The 20,414-nt window shown below is 42.0% G+C and overlaps 1 protein-coding gene across 1 annotated transcript; it reads right to left on the bottom strand.

The window, feature by feature from the left end:
• Window positions 1–7,601: 7,601 nt before the first annotated feature.
• LOC125009169 lies at window positions 7,602–19,221 on the bottom strand. Its single transcript, XM_047586873.1, has 18 exons — window positions 18,836–19,221; window positions 18,496–18,661; window positions 18,252–18,404; window positions 17,990–18,150; window positions 17,643–17,819; window positions 17,414–17,552; window positions 16,739–16,926; window positions 16,502–16,643; window positions 16,220–16,392; window positions 10,527–10,751; window positions 10,187–10,352; window positions 9,943–10,095; window positions 9,681–9,841; window positions 9,336–9,512; window positions 9,107–9,245; window positions 8,435–8,622; window positions 8,198–8,339; window positions 7,602–8,088 (listed from the first exon to the last, which is right to left on the bottom strand). Exons 1-18 carry the CDS (start codon window positions 19,025–19,027, stop codon window positions 7,913–7,915), a joined length of 3,018 nt encoding a protein of 1,005 aa, XP_047442829.1. The 5' UTR covers window positions 19,028–19,221; the 3' UTR covers window positions 7,602–7,912.
• Between the last annotated feature and the right edge of the window lie 1,193 nt (window positions 19,222–20,414).

Genomic DNA, 20,414 nt, shown 5'->3' with positions numbered 1-20,414 from the left:
GAACCAGTTTAAGTTTTACACCAGCAGATTGAGGACATTTGTGTGAAGTGAAGACATTTTGGCTGGTCCTCACTTTTTTGGCCTCACTTTTTTTTTGTCTTTTTGAAGGTTAAAACTCAGTTTTAGGGTAAAGGTTACAATTAGGTTGTGGTTAGGGTTAGGGTAAGGGCTAGGCATTTAGTTGAGATGGTTAGGGTTAGGAAAGTGTAGTGGTGACAAAGGTCCTAATACTAATGTGTACTAATACAATAAATTCAGGACAAATCCTGGTCATATGTACATCCACTGATGTTTATCATAGATTCTCAAAAGGTCAACATCACACTATTTAATCAATATTGCGAAGTCACTGAGTTTGTGCCCACCGCAACTAATCTAGTTTTCTTCTCAGGATCAGAATGCAATAAGAATATATAACAATATGTAGGCAATTATAATCAGAATACACACATTTTACAATGTAAAAATATATACAAAAAAATAAGAAATATGTACAGGTATATGAAAATAAAATAAACACGAGTTATTTCCCAAAATCAACATAAATATGGGTTATTGCACAGAGGGAATTTATCCAACCAACTGACTCTCTGAGTGAGGATTGGGGAACGCATTGGTTTTAAAATATGATTCATAAACTTCGATAGTCTGTTTGAGAGTAGTCTGAAATACATACATGTGGACATTTTGTTGAAAATTTCATGCTTAATTACATGTCTAATTATAAAGCAGTGATTGTGAATTAAAAATAATTTCATTGGAACAGATTCATTTATGACATAAAACATAAAGTGCAAATGTCTTGATGCCAACTGCTTACCTTGGTTAGGTAAATATGAGGCTGTTTACATTCAATGCTGAGGATGTTTCCTAAGAGAGGTAAAGCCGGTGGTCCAGGAAGAAAGTGAGCTGGGTCCTTTTCTTTTAGACAATATGCTGCCAGGAGAACGGTCAAAATAAAAAGCAACATCCCCCTCAGATCAAGCCACAGAAATAAATCAGCCATCCACATTGTGATGCAGAGCAGGAGAGGAGACAAGCAAGGCACTGCTTAGGACCTCTTACCTCATCATCATTTTCTAGTTGGAGATGGGAGGGCACTCTGGTGACTCACAGCTTGGTAGATATAATGATCTATGTGTTTAACTTCAACTCAGTCAAATACAGAATATGGGTCATCTTTGAAAGTGACCTAAACATGTACACTGTGTTGCCTCTAGAGCATTTGTTTCTTTGTTTCTAATTGTGTGCTTTGGAAAAACGTTTTATTTTGAAAGCCTGTTGTTTAACTGTTGGGTCACCTCATTGCCTCTTTTTCTCCTACTTGGATCATGTGGAAAATGTGCTATGTGGGATGTAAGTAAAGGGCATGCCTTCAGTGCAATCCACTGTTCAATAAAGGAGCATCAAACAGGTAATGTTTAGTTAAAAGTGTTAACACTACAGTGTGAAGCAGATGCAGCCTTTGCAGAAGCACAAGTGTGGGTGGACGCTGTAGCAAAGCATGCCATATTGGAAAAGAAAAAGTCTGAATGTGATAAGTTTAGACTGCAACGTACCAGTGAATATGTTCGAGCTCAAATTGATAAAAGTCAGTTTACTTCTCCTCTGTTAGTAGTTCCACCTGTAAAACCTCCAGTTCAGAATCACAGAATCACAGGTCAGTTTCAGAACATGACACCAACACGCGGACACAACAACATCATTTCAACCCAGCAATACCAAGTCTAAGTCTGAAAAAGGTTATGAAACACTCACCTGCACCAGCCCTATCTGAACTAACTAGAGTTGACTGACATCAAAAGAACAAACTCTCCCACAAACATAAATGCTCAATCACACATACCTCAACATGTGCTTTCACCAAGCATGCCACCTCCTCTAGATCCTCTAGCACAGAATTTGGCTTAATGAGATCTGGTTACACCAGGACTGTACCAATTCGATGATAAGCCAGAGAATTTGCGTACATGTCTGAGGTCCACCTTGCTGCAACCCAAGAACTAGACCTCATGAGCAAGTGGTCAGGAAAAGAGTCTGGTAAGACGCATAGGGTCATTGCATGTGAGTAACACCAGTCTAACTCTGCAAAGCATGGGAGAGACTGCCCAAATGCTATGCTACCCCTGAAATAATCGAACAGCCACTGCTTCAGAGGCTAGACAGTTTTCCAAAGATTTCAGCCAAAGATCACATGAAGTGACGTGAACTCAGAAATTTGCTCATGGAGATACTAGGTGCCAAGGAGGATGGGTGTCTCATGGTCATGATTCAAAGAAGAAAATGATAGTTGCTTCCCTCCTTAATTACAACGATTACCTGTGATGGGTTTTAACATGAACAACAATCAACCTATCACAGTTCACAAAACAGGTGTTTCTATGACCACAAACGATCCTGACAAAAATTGTCAACTGCACAATAAGCCACATCCACTTAAGAAGTGCAGGATGTTTCAGCAAAAATGTCCCTCTTCAACTTTTCGGATGGCGCACTCTGCTGGATGAGATCACACCTGTCAAATAGAAAACAGACTGTGCAGATTGGAAACTCAGTGTCACCTTACCTCAGCTGCTCAACTGGTGTACCCCAAGGTTCCATTCTCTGACCCATTCTATTCAGCGTCTATTTAATGTCCTACCTAAGGTTTGGCCAAATGTTATTCTGCAACTTTATGCTGATGATACAGTACTTATATGTCCATGCAAAAACAAAACAAGAAGCTGCTGAAAAATTATCAGCTGCACTGACACTTATCTCATCGGCTTAATCAATCTTGTTTGCACCTCAATACTAAAGACTGTTTGCATGTTCTTCTCTTGTCAGTCAGCAGAGGGCGATCAACCATCTGTAACGGTCAATGGAGAGAGATTTGATGTAGTAGAAGAGAGCAAATATTGACCGCATTCGGTCCGCAGCTGTGTGTGTGGCTACAGTGAATGACGAAGACAGAAGTGAGGATCGTCGGATCGTCAGTTCGTAAAGCATGTTGTTAATGAAGCATGTAAGTATATGGTGAAAGTGTCAAATGTATTCGTTGCATTAATGGACATTTTGGCCGTATGATAGGGGGCTTTAATGCTCGTAATGCTGCAGCCGTATGCTAGTCATGACCGCTAGCTAATTCTCCGACCGAGTGATAGTATCATGTGATATGCCCTTGTTTACCGATGATTATCATGTCGGTTTTTTAGCGCGATGCCGCGCACAGTGTTATGTTAATAATGACAGGGATTTATGACGTTGTTCATTTGTGTTGATCTGTAGATGCGCTGGCTAGTTAATATTCAAAACTATAATTATGTGTTTGATTTATTAATGGAGACTTGTTCCTTTATATATTTGCCATTTGTGTTTAAAACCACAGAACAAATTGCCAGTAAGGACAGAATAAAACAGGACCAGAAACATTCTTCAGCCTCCTCTTTATTGAGTCTCTGAAGATTCGGCTTAAAGTGGTGTCCTGGCCGACACACCGAAGCAGACTCGGTGATAACCCCCTGAATCAGCCACATACACCTAGGGTCTCCACTACATTAAATGTTCCTTCGAGCCAGATTGCGTTCGCATCAGAGATGGATCATTCTTCCCCCAGCCCACTACGCAGACTATAAAGTGGATCATCTGGGCTACATCAGTCAGAGATAGAGAGAGGACACAGAGGCGTATCACCAGGAGGGAAGGGCCAGGAGTACCCCCCTCACCTCAGACCATGATTCTTCCCCATTAAGCCGCATGCAGAGACAGGATGCTGTTCTTCAAGAGATGGACCTGTGTTATGGTGCTGAGGGCCCACAGCACATCCAGGAGTATCAGCTAGCCCCCCCTGCTCACCAGAGAGGGAGCTAGGGGAACTGTTTCATGCTCTCTTTATGTCCCTACATCCAGCGCTGCAGATCAACCACCCACCAGAGAATGTACAAACGGAGTTAGAGGATATCTGTCAAGAGAGACTACTCCTCCAGTGGACCCAGCGCCACATGTCAGCAGCTCTGGTGGAGCTCAGAGCACTGCGAGCAGACATGAGACTGTTAGTGAAGGCTTTTCAGAACCTACAAAGCCCCTCTTCTCATACCAATCAGCCTAAACCCATGCAGCCACCACCTGCACCACCGGCTACATGTGTAGAAGAGGATGACTGGCCTGTACCACCACTGTGGCTAGCCCTGCCAGTGATGACAGGGCTGTTACTTCCTGATCTACCACCCCCGCCACCACTATATAACAGTATTCAGGCAACAGTCGAGTTTCCATTGGTTAAAGAAGAGGCTACTTCGCCCCCTATAGTCAGTAGTCAGCATATGGCACCGTTCCTGCTACCAGACGCCTGGAGGACACAGCTCCTTTTCAACGCCCCTGGTTTAAGCCCCTTCAGCCTTCCTTACAGTCATTCAGTTTGCTTCCAGCGAAGCCCGAGTGTTCTGCAACATACGGTGGCCTCAAGAGTGAGCCGGGATGCAATCCCCACCAGCCTCCTAGTGGCTCATGGATGCAGCCACAACCATTGCCTCCAGTCAGGACCTCCCACACTCCAGAGTCCAGCTACTATGGACCATGTCCAACCATCCGCAACTTCTCTCGCCGTGACCCAAGTGAGTTTGTTCGTCTTAAGCTCTTATTAGAGAACCCCGGATCCCCCAGAGCAGTTTAAGTATCAAGTGTTGGTCAATCACCTGCAACTAAAAGAGGCCAGGTTGATAGCAGATGCTTATCTTAACTCCTCAACGCCCTTTTCTGCCACAACGGCTGCATTGAAGGATAAGTCTGGTCAACCACATCAGATTGCATTGAGACATATTGCTGCTATATTGGACTCCCCATCAGGTGGGGAGATGTTGCTGCATTCGAGAAGTTTGCACTCCAAGTACAGTCACTGGTGGGAATGTTGAGGATATTAGGCTCCGAAGGAGAAGCAGAGTTACAGTGTGGCTCACATGTTGCTCGCCTGCTGAGCAAGTTACCGCCTGAGCAGAAAGCCGAGTTCTGCTGGTGTATGTTCCATCAAGGCCCAAGAACACACACTTTACCTGATCTGTCGGAGTGGCTGAAGTATGAATCCCGGTGTCAGGACTCTGACGGACAGTTAGCAGCAAGAGGGGCTAGAGAGAGGCCAGTTTCCTGACCTGATGGTCACCAGAGTCATCGTCCCACTACTGTGCTCCATGGTGGGAACGACGCAGACAAGAGGCTGGAGGTTCGAACCATGTGCAGCTCCGTTAAGGGGAACAAGAGTAAGCCTTACTGTCCATTCTGCAATAATGAGGAGCATTATCTCCGCGTGCAGCAGTCTCCAGGCTAACTAACGATCAGCTGATAGAGTCGATAAAGAGCAACAAGAAGTGCTGGCACTGTGCTTGGTCACATCAAGCTGCACAGTGCAACCTGAAGAAGCCATGTAGCCTCTTTCAGGTACTAGGAGGCTGGTGGGGATTGCATCCCGGCTCACTCTTTTCTGACTTTAGATGGAAAATGCTTTCACCAAACCCGTGGTCATATTGTATCGTGTCGATATCGAGATATCTGGCATGAATATTGCGATATGAAATTTTGTCCATATCATTCAGCCCTACTCCTAAGTGTCCCCAACATTGCTGATGCAAGGCACCTGGTTGACAAGTTGAGAAAACTCTTGGCATCTGCTGGATTCGAGCTACATCAATGGGCAAGCAACAAACCAGAGGTCATAGGTCACCTACCAGAAGGGAGTCATTCGCCTAGTGTGGAGCTATGGCTACTGCAGGACAAGACAGATGCTCTGGAGAAACAAACTAGGGCTGAGCTGGCTCTTTCACACTGACGTCCTCGGCTACAAGCACTGTCCAGTGGATTCTGTCCCCACAATGCGCAACATATGCAAGTTTCTTGCAAGTCAGTACGACCCTCTGGCCCCATCCTACCTTACACCAGGCTAAGGTAATGGTCCGGCACCTTTGGGACAAGCACCGGGCCTGGGACAACCCACTACTGCCCCAGGAGCTTCTGCAGCAGTGGAAGGCATGAGAGGAAGAACTGAGCGTCCTACCACAGGTCACCCTTCCTCGCCCATACTTACCTAAGGATGTGGGCAGTCTTCATAGAGAGGTACACATATTCTGCGACGCCTCTGAAGAAGCGTATGGCTCGGTTGTGTACCTGCGGTCCACTGACAGACACAGTGGAGTACATCTTTCCTTTCTGATGACTCGCTCTAGAGTCGCTCCCAAGCGGTCCCACTCCATTCCCAGATTAGAACTTTGTGTTGCCCTTACCGGTGCACAGCTCACACAGGTTCTAAGCAGAAAGCTCACGCTCAACATTGACCAGATAATACTCTGGTCTGACTCGATGACTGTGCTGACCTGGTTCAAATCTGAATCGTGCCGATTCAAGGTCTTTGTTGGCACCCGCGTGGCCGAGATTCAGGAGTTGACAGACGGGCATGTTTGGAGATATGCTGATTCAGCAAGGAACCCTCCTGATGATGTGACCTGAGGGAAAGGACTGAGAGAGCCTTCAGTTCACCAAGCTCACGACACATTACAGCTGCACAAGTCTGTCTTCTGTGGGGTTACTGCGGTCACATCAAGTTAGCCAACTCCGGGCCTTAAACAGTACAACTCCTGGAGGGAACTGCTGGAGGCTACACCGCGACGGGCTTTCTATTCAACGGGGATGGACTGCTTCAGGCCCTTTGAAGTCAAGGTGGGCCGGCGGCAGGAGAAAAGATGGGGAATCATCTTCAAGTGCCTTACCACCAGGGCCGTGCACCTGGACCTCCTGACCGCCATTGATATGGACGCCTTTTTGGTGGCTCTTCGGCAGTTCATTGCCCGCAGAGGAACACCTGCAGAGCTGTTCTCTGATCAGGGGACAAACTTTAAAGGAGGAGAGTGGGAACTCTGGGAGGCCTTCGCAGAGATTTCCCCTGCCTTACAGGAGCACCTTGCACCACAGAAGATTGCCTTCCACTATAACCAACCAACAGCCACTCACTTCAGAGGGGTGTGGGAGAGAGAGATGCACTCCGTTAAGAGTGCACTCTACAACACCGTGGGTGCTCAACCAGTCTCCGAAGAAATTATTCACAAAGTGCTTACTGAGTTGGAAGGGATTCTTAACAGCAAGCCTTTGGGATATGTGTCTTCCGATGCCAGCGACTTGGACCCAGTGACTACCAATGTTGTTCTGATGGGGCGTCCAGATGGATCGTTACCTCAAGTCGTCTACCCAGGGAGTGAGCTGGATGCACTGACAAGTTCTGGCTAATCACTTCTGGGGCCGTTTCATCCTCTATGTGCCAAGTTTTCAAGCTCACCGCAAGTGGCAGGCTTCATCAGCCGAAATCGTTCAAGACTGCGTGGTGATGATTGCTGATCCACATCTTCCCAGGGCCCTGTGGCCCATAGGGAGAGTGATCAAGACTCATCTGAGCCCTGATGGACACATTCGGTCAGCTGATAGCATCTGGCATCTGGCTGTCGTTTGTAATACTACCACCAGACAACATCAATGTATATTTAATTCTTAAATTCTCATAGTATGTCCGAGATGTTTGAATATTCACACTTTAATGAGTGTATGTGTTTCATTTTTAAAACATTACTTCAAACTTCATAATCACACATAATCACACATTATTTTTTTTATTATGAAGTGGCCTAGATAATTGGAAGTTTCAAAATATGTCACTGTAATTTTAACAATATGATCATTAGATATTTTTTGTTAATAGTTCCCTTCATAAAATCTTATTGGCCTGTATAACACAAAAATAAATGTAGATCTAAAGAGAATCAATAGGTCTGTCTTACATGCAACAGTACTGCATGTGAAAGAGCCTGATAATCACATCCATCTTTCCCAAAGCATTTTTCTCTGTCTTGTCTGTTGCACATCAGTGAATGACAAATGGTTGGGCGAGGTATTGTATAATTCAGCGAGTCTTGGCTTGGACCTTGAAGGGGACAGGTACACGTGTGGTTCCAGTGCCTGCTTCTGTACTCAGCTCTACTCCATCAGGAGCAGAGAAAGAGAACTTCTGCAGTAAACCGACCATAAACAGGAACAGCTCCATCTTGGCGAGGCCTTCGCCGAGACACACGCGTTTCCCTGAAGAGTACACAAACACACAAACACTTTTAAAAACCAAGGATGACAATGGATTTTTTCTTGTTTGAGTTATTCTTAAAACACACAAGGTGAATGTGGGGGACTGTACCTGCAGAGAAAGGAAGGAATGCATCTTTCTTCACAAACTTTCCCTGAGCATCCAGGAAGTGTTTAGGGTTGAAGTCATCTGGAGTCTCCCATTCAGTTTTGTCAAACAGCACAGAGGTCAAGATGGGCATTAAGGCTGTACCCTATGAAAGCAAACAAGATAACACCAAGGTAATGAATGCTGCAACACAAACACTCAGCGAACACCTAACATGATTGTATATTACAATAAATGCACCTTGGGTATCATGTAACCCCCCAATGTTGTGTCCTTGGCCGCCATCCTCAAACCGTTGAGAGGAACAATATTTCCAATCCTCTGAATCTCGTGGATGACAGCATCAGTGTAGGGCAAATTTGTTCTGTCAGCCATGACTGGTGGTCGGGTCTGTCCAATCACTGTGTCAATCTCTGCATGGACTTTCTCTGTAAGAGGAAATTAAAGGACCTTAACTTCAACTGCGAGACACGTGGGTAGATGTGATTTGTATTTTAATGCTAGTTAGCATGCTATCATATTCTCCTCTTCTAATGAGATGGAGCATGTACTGCAAAGCACTGCTGTGCTAACTGTTCATTATGTGTTAATGGATAACTGGAAAATGGCCTGCCATTCAAAGTTCAAAAATTGGTACAAATTAGCAGCTTGCCTGATCTGTTTACATCAGATACAGATCAATATGCCAGACAATCAACACATAAGAAGAATTAAAGACATTTTTATGATATGCATATGTTGAAATTAATCATAAATCATGAGGCAAACCTTTGCATTATGTTGTCACACAAATATTGGAAATCATTATCAATGTGTTTGTTGTTTTCCACACTAAGCCTAAGAACACACCAAAGTTGGAAACGACTTCCTTCCTATTTCATAGCTCACTGTAGGATGTAGCATTTGACCCACCCTGAACATCTGGGTTATTAATGAGGTAAATTAAAGCCCACATCAAGGTAGTGGAGGTTGTTTCCGTTCCAGCGAGGAATAGATCCAGAGAGCACAGAGCCAGGTTGGTCTCGCTAAAGCCCAGGTCAGATTCCTTGTGCTATTCAGACAGACAGAGAAGACACATTAGTGAATTATAACAACTGCTTAATTGTACAGTGTAATGTGTGCACTGCAACTATGTACTTACTTTTTCCATTTCTATAAGGAAAGTGTCAATGTAGTCTCTGGGGTTGCTGTGGTCCAGGTCCTTCTTGTGACTCTGTACCTCCTGACTAATGAAGTCTTTGAGGATGTCGAAATAGTTGAAGAGTTCGTTGTGTTTACCTGGAAGGTGCTTCATCACTCCAGGAAATGCTTGGTAGAGCTACTCAGAGTAAAACAGTAAGTGCTGTAAGAAACTTTCATTTAAAAAACAACTCAGTGAAATTAGTGAAATTAATTCTAATCAGTTATCATTCAGTGATGGTTGAACTCCCGATCAACACCCACAGCCTCACCAGAGTACTGAACTTAATGGATATTAGAGACTTACTATGCCCCACATGGAGCCCTCCAGCACAAGAATCTCAGACAGGTATTTCAGCATGATCTGGAAGTTGTGGTCACTGTAGTCAAACCTTTTCCCCATCACAAGCTGGCAGACGATGTTGGACACAGCATTATTGAAGAGGCCCGCAGGGCGGAAAGGTCCACCTGAAGAAGAGGAAGACACAAAAGGCTATTTTTTCTTACCACTGATTACTGCTGCTGCTGTTGCAGAATTATGAGCTTATCATGTACTCAGTGCAAACCACCTTTCTCTTTCTTTATCTCCTCCTGCAGGTGTTGGATTTCCTCACAGATGCATTGTTCCATGGTGCTTTTACCCAGGCCAAAGTTGCGTAAGGTAGACAAAGCAAAGCGTCGCTGTCTCTTCCATGTTTCACCATTGCTCATGAACAGACCACCTAGACACAAACAATACAGATGAAAAGAAGCTAATTACTGAGGGTCACTAATTCCTGTACAGAAGGTTGAACAGTGAATGATTCTTTTTACCTGATTGCCCTGAATAAAACCTTTCACCCATTGCATTGGGTGGTCGATCCACAAAGTTCTCAGCTTGTGTCACTATAGCTTCTTTCACCATCTTGTACCCAGACACTAACACCATCTTTTCGCTGCCGAGTCGGACACTGAACACATTCCCGTAGACGTCAGCCAACTGTGGACACCACAGCAAAGAAGTGGGGTCATTTAAGTTGTTGTTATGGTGCACATTTGTTGCTATCAAAACCATCACTGCCGTCATGGCTGCTGTAAAAGACTATGCAACTTGACAAAAACAGCTTTAAAACAGTTACCTATGTTATAATATATTTATTTAGAATACCGATACCTTGACGAAATAAATGTGTGGCTGCTTGTTGTCCACGCTCAGTAAATTTCCCACAAAGGGGAGAGCCATCGGTCCTGGAGGATAATTTGGTGGATTTCTGTTTTTGATGAAGTCTGCTATTAGAAGGAATAGAAAAATGAACAACAGTATCCCCTTTAGGTCAAAACTCAGCAAAAAATTATAAAGCCACATGATTAAAGTGCACGTAATCGGCCACAGGAATATCTGTTATTTCAAGTTTCCTCTTCGTCCAACAAAACACCCTTTTCAGTTTGTTCAAATCCTGTTGCAACCTTTTCGTGCACTGAGGGAGGACAACTGAAAAAAATATTATGTCAGAGGCTGTACAAAGGTTTATGCTCAATCATTTACATGAGAAGCTGCAAACCACACCTACTTAACAACCTTAACAACCATGGCCTTTGTGTCTGTCTGTGTGTGTGTGTGCATGTGAGTGATGAAACGTAATGTGCAAAGTGTAGTGGTGACAAAGGGCATTTAAGACGAATGTGTACTAACACAATAAATCCAGGATAAATCCTGATTTTTTACCTCCACCTTTTTAATATAAATGACAAATTAGTAGTGTGTAGTGTGAGTATTGTCATGATGACAGCGCAGAAAAGGCTCAGGTTTTGACAGGTTTCAGACGGCAGTCAGATGTTATTCCATTGGAGTCCACTGATGTTTATCATAGATTCTCAAAAGGTCAACATCACCCTATTCGATCAATATTGCAAAATCACTGAGTTTTTGCCCATTGCAACTAATCTAGTTTCCTTCTCAGGATCAGAATCAGAATTACTTTTTTAATCCCAAGAGGGAAATTACTTTTCGTTACAGCAGGTCCTACTCAAAGTGTACCAGTGTTGAGAACAAAGAGCAATATATGCAATAAGAATATATCAGAATATGTAGGCAATTATAATCAGAATACACACTTTACAATGCAAACATATATATATTGAATATAAATATGCACCAGTACAAGTGAACATGTGTTCTGAGTTGTTCTGTAATAACATCACTGACATGTTGGTGAATACTGCAAACAAACTATACAAATATAGTTTGTTTGCAGTATTCACCAACATGTCAGTGAAATAAATAGTTAGAACCCACTGTGACTCAGTCTTCATTGACACAAGGTTTAGCTGGGTGTTTAGCTGGAGTTGTTACACTCTATACAAGAACACTACATACATTACCCTCAATTAAACTGTTATCCAGTGTTAAGACAATAGTTCATGTCTAAATTAACAATTATATTCTCATCATATACAACAAAGACATCACAAAGCATTATGTATGTGAATGTAGGAAAAAATTAACGAATAAAGAAGTATAGTGTATAATCCAATGCTTCCTTGGAGGAGGCAGAGCAGTGTTAATTAAACCAAAACGCAATTGAATCTGGTGGATGTGTGGGCAGATCATTGATCAGCCCCTCCAGGATTTTGTGGGCCTTTTTTGGGATTGTTGCGGTCAAAAATGCCTGATATTGCATAAACTTTTCCAAAAATGTGTGATGAAAGTTGCGGCATTTTTTAGGTTTTGTTGCGATTTTGTGGTGAAGAATGTGAAGCTTTCCATTTTTGTAATTAATTTTGAGTAATATGTAAAAATATTAAATTATTACTGAAAATAACATTAATAGAAGAACAAAGACACTGAAAAGTATTCTTATAAATAGATAACCAGGACTTCAAAAATTGTGGAAAACGGGCTTTATTTATGCAAATGCAACTGTTGACTGAAAAGAAAATGCACAGAATCTCACTATGTGAAGTTGCCAATAATGTTATGCCCCACCCTTCATATAAGAAAAACAAACAATAGCACAGGATAGACAGTCTCTCCTGAAGTGTGAAATAAATAATAATTCTGAACTAATAATAGAAATGGCTCAGCCTTCACATAAGAAATAAATCACAATCTTAGTTCAAACTGTGAATAGAACCTCAATGTTGATGATGTCTCAACAATAGAAAATAAAATACTGTTTTGCCAAAATATTGGTATCCATTAATTTGTCACATTGTGTAGATATACATAAATAAAGTATTAATAAAAAGCACATAGTCCTTCACTGTCCCCCTCCACCTGAAGGACAAAGGACACTCCTTTGAAGATACCAACGTCAAAGTCCTGGCCAGAGAGGACAGATGGTTTGAGAGGGGAGTAAAAGAAGCCATCTATGTCAAAGTGTAAAAACATTCTCTAAACAGAGGAGGTGGACTGAGATTTAATTTACCATCTATTTACAATTCAGTTTTGACTTCGGTCCCCAAGAAGTTTCAACAACATTCACACTTTTAGCTTCTAGGCTCCCATTGACAATAGCCTCGTTAGAGCTCTATTCATAGGGTAAGTAGCCTAGGCACACAGTTCCCCCCATTCAAGGACAGGTAAGTACCAGCCATTAAGGAAATTAATGACCCCAGTTTCTGGTCAAGCAAGTTTCGGGTGGGTGTTACCCACAGAGTTTTTCCTATTTAAATCTCAATTTCCCACTAGTTTATCAGAACTCAAGAAGCTACCCGGATGAGCGGCGAAACGTCTTCCTGAAATCCTACAAGTCTAGCTGACCTTATTCAACGCTTTTTGGAGTCCTTCACTGTAAACATAACACACTTTTGGAAACATTAGAACTTCAGCCTGTATAAACACTGACTCAAAAGGTGACAAAACATTCATAGTGACAAAACACAACACAACATTCAGAGAAACTTAGTCTTCATCAAAGGACTCATCAAAGTGTTCTTCAAATGCTCCACTGGTAAGCCTCTGGTTATGGTACAGAAAGACCAAGGCTTTGAGGTTGTCATTTGTGACCGATCTCTTTTGGCTGAACAACACCAGCTTGTATATGCTGTTGCTGCGCTCAGCATCGGCTGAGTAACAGATTTGATGTCTGAGTATGGGCAGTCTCTCCTGAAGTCCATCCAGCAGAATGGAGTGCAGCAGGACCACGCGTATGAAGTAGGCATTCAGTTAATCTTGAGGCACATCGCTGAAGCCTGGGATGGATAGCTAGACATGCTATCACTCATAAATGCAGTGTGACGAGGATCAAAGACCCTGACCTCTTTGAGGAAATAAATGGCAGGTTGTCCATCAGACATATACTTGCTCAGTTTGTCCTCTGCATTGATGTATGCCACTCTGTTCAGGATCTGTATTTTGATTGCAAGAGACAGATCAAGCCCCTTAAAGTATTCTGCACATGTTTCATAGCAGAGATCTTTGTTGGCCTCTAACTTCATATGCAGATCCTCCAGATAGTCGAAAACTTTGGTGACTACAGGACATCTGCTCTAGAAGATGTCCAGAAGTCCAATTGTCACTCTGCACTTATCTGCTGTGATGCTGATCTGGACGAGAGCCATGTTTGGATCCCGGAGCATTTCATGGAGTCTCTCCACTGACTGAGGTATGGTTTTTCCGCAGGTCTTTGAATGGAAACACAAATCAGTCAAAATTGTTTTAAGGCAATTAATCACAAAAACACATAGTATTTGGTCTAATTATCATTTTGTGTATTTGTGTCAATCAGTATGTCTTTGGTGGAATTGAAAAGTATATTCTTAATGTGTATTTATAATACTGTCTTATCACCAAAGAGAATGCCACTAACATCCATTTCCTTCTCATTAAATTTCTTGTACAGTCCAAAGTGCTCTGAATGGTACTGTATAGCAGTGAACCATGAATTCCATTGAGTTCCACATGGATTTGGAGCCATGGTTGCATTCCTTCCAGGTGGCACATTTTTTTTTGTTATGGATTTAAGGTATCTTTGTTTGTGTGAGCTGTCACAGAAGAACATTTGCGAGAAACTCAGCATGAATTAATTCAGCTAATCAAAAGGTCTCCGAAAGGCATCTCCTATCAGGTTCGTGATATGAGCCATGCATGTTACATGCACTGAATTTGGAAATAAGGACTTCAAGGCAGCAGTATAGGCCTTCTTCATGTAGGCTGCATTATCAGTGTTAAACACCATCACATCATCATAATTAATGCTGTAATCTTGAAGACACTTCACCACAGCCATAGATGCAGTGGAGTGGTTACATCGCTCAAGAAACACTGTGTCTGCAAGGTATGCCAAAATTCTGTAATAAGAATGTTTAGTACACATCTGCCCTCTACATCTGGAGTTTCATCAAAAATGACTGCAACAGGCTTTTTGGCAAAATGAGTCTTGAGAGCTTCTTTCTGCTGCAGGTAATCATCCAAGTATTTTTCTTGGAGCTGCTTGCACCCAGGAATTGCTCCGCCATTGACAACTTTCTCTTTGAGGAATTTCCTCAAAACTGGATCGTCACTCTTTGAGAGTGGAGTGTTTACCGCGGTGCATGTGGCTACCTAATCTTCACAAACCTAAGGGCATAAGGAAATGAAAACATCAATACAAGATAGAATTAAGTTTTTATTTTCATTAACACCCTATTCAAATCCATGTACACTGTTCTCTTTCATTATATTTTCATTTCTTTTAAAAGAGTTAATGCACACACATTGACATTCTGGGATGGATGGTCAGCCAGTAAGTCAGTCAGTCTAACACATGTGAAATGAAAACACACAGAGATATCTATTGATACACTGAGTATAATTTCAATTAGTTTAGTCCTGCACAAAATTCTCTGTTAGTTTCTGTTATATTTTTTTATTTATTGTAGTCTATTATTATGCTACTGTGTAATGTAGCCTAATGTAGCTACCTGTGTAATGTAGCTGGCAACAAAACCATCTACATCAACGTTAACACTAACCATGTACTTTTAGAATAACTTACCCTGATTCTTTCAGCGCTTGCAATCGACTTGGAGCAACAGCCTCCATCATTGTGAGCTCATTGTGAACTTCCCCCTGCTATCATGCAGCACACCAGCATACTGTTTTTCATGGTCTGTTGCTGATATCTTTGTTAGCAAATGCAAAGAGCTTGGATTGCACATGTTGCTTGAATGTAAACACCAACTGTAATTGGTCAAAAAAATTGGTCAGATGTTTGAATTTTCATTGAAGTTTCAAATCGCATTGCGAAATCCTGGAGGGTCTGATTGATAATGCGGGTCCACAGTGGCTCCAGTCTCGGACTGCACTGAGCAGACTCTGGCTCCAAATTCGCAAGATGGCGCCACCCGTATCATTGAGAAAGTAGTGTCAGTTTGGCCAATGCAAGGGAGTGGGAACATGTAGTCCATATTTATATACAGTCTATGAGACAAAGCTTCACACTGAGCACATCTGGCTGTTGTTTGTAATACTACCACCAGGCAACATCAATGTATGTTTAATTCTTCTCATAGTATGTCCGAGATGTTTGAATATTCACACTTTAATAAGTGTATGTTTTCGTTTTTAGACAGACTTCAAACTTCACATCACACATATTTTCTTTTTATTGTCAAGTGGCCTAGATAATTGGAAGTTTAAAAATATGTCACTGTGATTTTATAGTATGATCCTTAGATATTTTTTGGTGTTAGTTCCTTTAATAAAATCATATTGTTCTGTACAAATAACACAAAAATAAATGTAGATCTAAAGACAATCAACAAGTCTGTCTCTGCATGTGAAAGGTCCTGATAATCACGTTTCTCTCCCAAATCTTTTTTCTCTGTCTTGTCTGTTGCACATCGATGAATGAGAAATGGTTGGGTGAGGTATTGTATAATTCAGCGAGTCTTGGCTTGGACCTTGAAGGGGACAGGTACACGTGTGGTTCCAGTGACTGCTTCTGTACTCAGCTCTACTCCATCAGGAGCAGAGAAAGAGAACTTCTGCAGTAAACCGACCATAAACAGGAACAGCTCCATCTTGGCGAGGCCTTCGCCGAGACACACACGTTTCCCTGAAGAGTACACAAACACACAAACACTTTTAAAAACCAAGGATGACAATGGATTTTTTCTTGTTTGAGTTATTCTTAAAACACATAAGGTGAATGTGGGGGACTGTACCTGCAGAGAAAGGAAGGAATGCATCTTTCTTCACAAACTTTCCCTGAGCATCCAGGAAGTGATTAGGGTTGAAGTCATCTGGAGTCTCCCATTCAGTTTTGTCAAACAGCACAGAGGTCAAGATGGGCACCAAGGCTGTACCCTATGAAAGCGAACAAGATAACACCAAGGTAATGTACGCTGCAACACAAACACTCAGCGAACACCTAACATGATTGTATATTACAATAAATGCACCTTGGGTATCATGTAACCACCCAGTGTTGTGTCCTTGGCCGCCATCCTAAAAGCGTTGAGAGGAACAATATTTCCAATCCTCTGAATCTCGTGGATGACAGCATCAGTGTAGGGCAAATTTGTTCTGTCAGCCATGACTGGTGGTCGGGTCTGTCCAATCACTGTGTCAATCTCTGCATGGACTTTCTCTGTTAGAGGAAATTAAAGGACCTTAACTTCAATTGCGAGACACGTGGTCAGATGTTGTTTGTATTTTATTGCTAGTTAGCATGCTATCATATTGCTTCTCCTCTTCTAATGAGATGGAGCATGTACTGCAAAGCACTGCTGTGCTAACTGTTCATTATGTGTTAATGGATAACTGGAAAATGGCCTGCCATTCAAAGTTCAAAAATTGGTACAAATTAGCAGCTTGCCTGATCTGTTAACATCAGATACAGATCAATATGCCAGATAATCAACACATAAGAAGAATTAAAGACATTTTTATGATATGCATATGTTGAAATTAATCATAAATCATAAGGAAAACCTTTGCATTATGTTGTCACACAAATATTGGAAACCATTATCAGTGTGTTTGTTATTTTCCCACTAAGCCTAAGAACACACCAAAGTTGGAAACGACTTCCTTCCTATTTCATAGCTCACTGTAGGATGTAGCATTTGACCCACCCTGAACATCTGGGTTTTTAATGAGGTAAACTAAAGCCCACAGCAAGGTAGTGGAGGTTGTTTCCGTTCCAGCGAGGAATAGATCCAGAGAGCACAGAGCCAGGTTGGTCTCGCTAAAGCCCAGGTCAGATTCCTTGTGCTATTCAGACAGACAGAAAGGACACATTAGTGAATTATAACAACTGCACAATTGTTCAATGCAATGTGTGCAATGCAACTATGTACTTACTTTCTCCATTTCTATAAGGAAAGCGTCAATGTAGTCTCTGGGGTTGCTGTGGTCCAGGTCCTTCTTGTGACTCTGTACCTCCTGACTAATGAAGTCTTTGAGGATGTCGAAATAGTTGAAGAGTTTGTTGTGTTCACCTGGAAGGTGCTTCATCACTCCAGGAAATGCTTCGTAGAGCTACTCAGAGTAAAATAGTAAGTGCTGTAAGAAACTTTCATTTAAAAACCAACTCAGTGAAATTAGTGAAATTAATTCTGATCACAGTTATCATTCAGTGATGTATGAACTCCCGATCAACACCCACAGCCTCACCAGAGTACTGAACTTAATGGATATTAGAGACTTACTTGGGCCCACATGGAGCCCTCCAGCACAAGAATCTGAGACAGGTATTTTAGCATGATCTGGAAGTTGTGGTCACTGTAGTCAAACCTTTTCCCCATCACAAGCTGGCAGACGATGTTGGACACAGCGTTATTGAAGAGGCCCGCAGGGCGGAAAGGTCCACCTGAAGAAGAGGAAGACACAAAAGGCTATTTTTTCTTACCACTGATTACTGCTGCTGCTGTTGCAGAATTATGAGCTTATCATGTACTCAGTGCAAACCACCTTTCTCTTTCTTTATCTCCTCCTGCAGGTGTTGGATTTCCTCACAGATGCATTGTTCCATGGTGCTTTTACCCAGGCCAAAGTTGCGTAAGGTAGACAAAGCAAAGCGTCGCTGTCTCTTCCATGTCTCACCATTGCTCATGAACAGACCACCTAGACACAAACAATACAGACGAAAAGAAGCTAATTACTGAGGGTCACTAATTCCTGTACAGAAGGTTGAACAGTGAATGATTCTTTTTACCTGATGTCCCTGAATAAAACCTTTCACCCATTGCACTGGGTGGTCGATCCACAAAGTTCTCAGCTTGTGTCACTATAGCTTCTTTCACCATCTTGTACCCAGACACTAACACCATCTTTTCGCTGCCGAGTCGGACACTGAACACATTCCCGTAGACGTCAGCCAACTGTGGACACCACAGCAAAGAAGTGGGGTCATTTAAGTTGTTGTTATGGTGCACATTTGTTGCTATCAAAACCATCACTGCCGTCATGGCTGCTGTAACAGACTACACAACTTGACAAAAACAGCTTTAAAACAGTTACCTATGTTATAATATATTTATTTAGAAAACCAATACCTTGACGAAGTAAATGTGTGGCTGCTTCGTGTCCACGCTCAGTATATTTCCCACAAAGGGAAGAGCCATCGGTCCTGGAGGATAATTTGGTGGATTTCTGTTTCTGAGGAAGTCTGCTATTAGAAGGAACAGAAAAATGAACAACAGTATCCCCTTTAGGTCAAAACTCAGCAAAAAATTATAAAGCCACATGATTAAAGTGCACGAAATCGTCCGCAGGAGGAATATCCTTGATTTCAAGTTTGGTCTTCGTCCGACAAAAAATGTTTTCCAACCTTTACACACACTGAGGGAGGACACCTGAAAAAAATATTACATCAGAGGCTGTACAAAGGTTTATGCTCAATCACTTAACATGCGAAGCTGCAAACTACACCTACTTCCACCTTAACCCTTTGACTTCCACAAGATTAAATATCTCATGTCATCTTCTACTACCGCTTAATCCTCACTAGGCTTGCGGGGGTTGCTGGAGCCTATCCCAGCTGTCATCGGGCGAGAGGCGGGGTACACCCATGACAAGTCACCAGCCTATTGCAGGGCTAACACAGAAACAAACAACCATTCGCACTCACACTCAAACCTAGGGTCAATTTTGGGTCACCAATCAGCCTAACGACCATGTCTTTGGAGGTGGGAGGAAACCTGAGTACCTGGAGAAAACTGATGCAGACAAAGGGAGAACATGCAAACTCCACCCAGAAAGGATTAAATATCATTAATTTTCAATCTATGTTAGTAGCGTGTACTGCAAACTGAGTATTTTGACATTTCAATATTAAACTGTTCACAAAATTGTACAGGTGGATATAATATAAATACTGAAGCTGTATGATGTATATTTTTGAGCTATATGGTCATCTGTTCAAAAGCGCTATAGCTCAAGAAGTGTAAAAGCCACAGCTTAGATATTTATATATATTTGTTCACACAGGGCAAATTTGCGTATCTTATAAACTGAATGACTAGCACTGGTTAGAAAATGGGTACAAAATGAGAAATTAAGAACTTCGTTGTCTACTATTACTACTGCAAAAAAGATCAACTGTGTGGTTACAATGCCAGTCAATGGGTTAACAACCACGGCCTTTGTGCGTGCATGTGTGTGTGAGTAAGTGTGTATATAAGAGTGGTGTCATGATGACAAGGCAGAAAAAGTCAGGTCTGTCAGGTTTAGGATAGCAATCAGATGTTATTCCATTGGAGTCCACTGATGTTTATCATAGATTCTCAAAGGTCAATATCACACTATTTGATCAATAATGCAAACTCACGCAGTTTGTGCCGAGTTTTTAAAGCCCATCGCATCTAATCTAATTTTCTTTTCGTTACAGCAGCTCCCACTCAAAGTGTACGAGCGTTCAGAACTAAGAGCAATATATGCAATAAGAATATGTAAGAATAAGTAGGTAATTATACAAGAATACACACATTTTACAATGTAAAAATCCAAATCAAATAAATATATATGGAAATATTTAGAAGTATATGAAAAGAAAGTGAACACGAATTATTGCACAGAAGGAATTCATCCAACCAAAGTAGCTGTACAGACTGATGGCTACAGGCCATATCCTGT

Source organism: Mugil cephalus, chromosome 6 (genome assembly GCF_022458985.1).
Source record: "Mugil cephalus isolate CIBA_MC_2020 chromosome 6, CIBA_Mcephalus_1.1, whole genome shotgun sequence".
NCBI classification, from domain to species: domain Eukaryota; kingdom Metazoa; phylum Chordata; class Actinopteri; order Mugiliformes; family Mugilidae; genus Mugil; species Mugil cephalus.
Note: the sequence above shows the minus strand (reverse complement) of the source record. Positions and strands in the feature narration are given on the sequence as shown.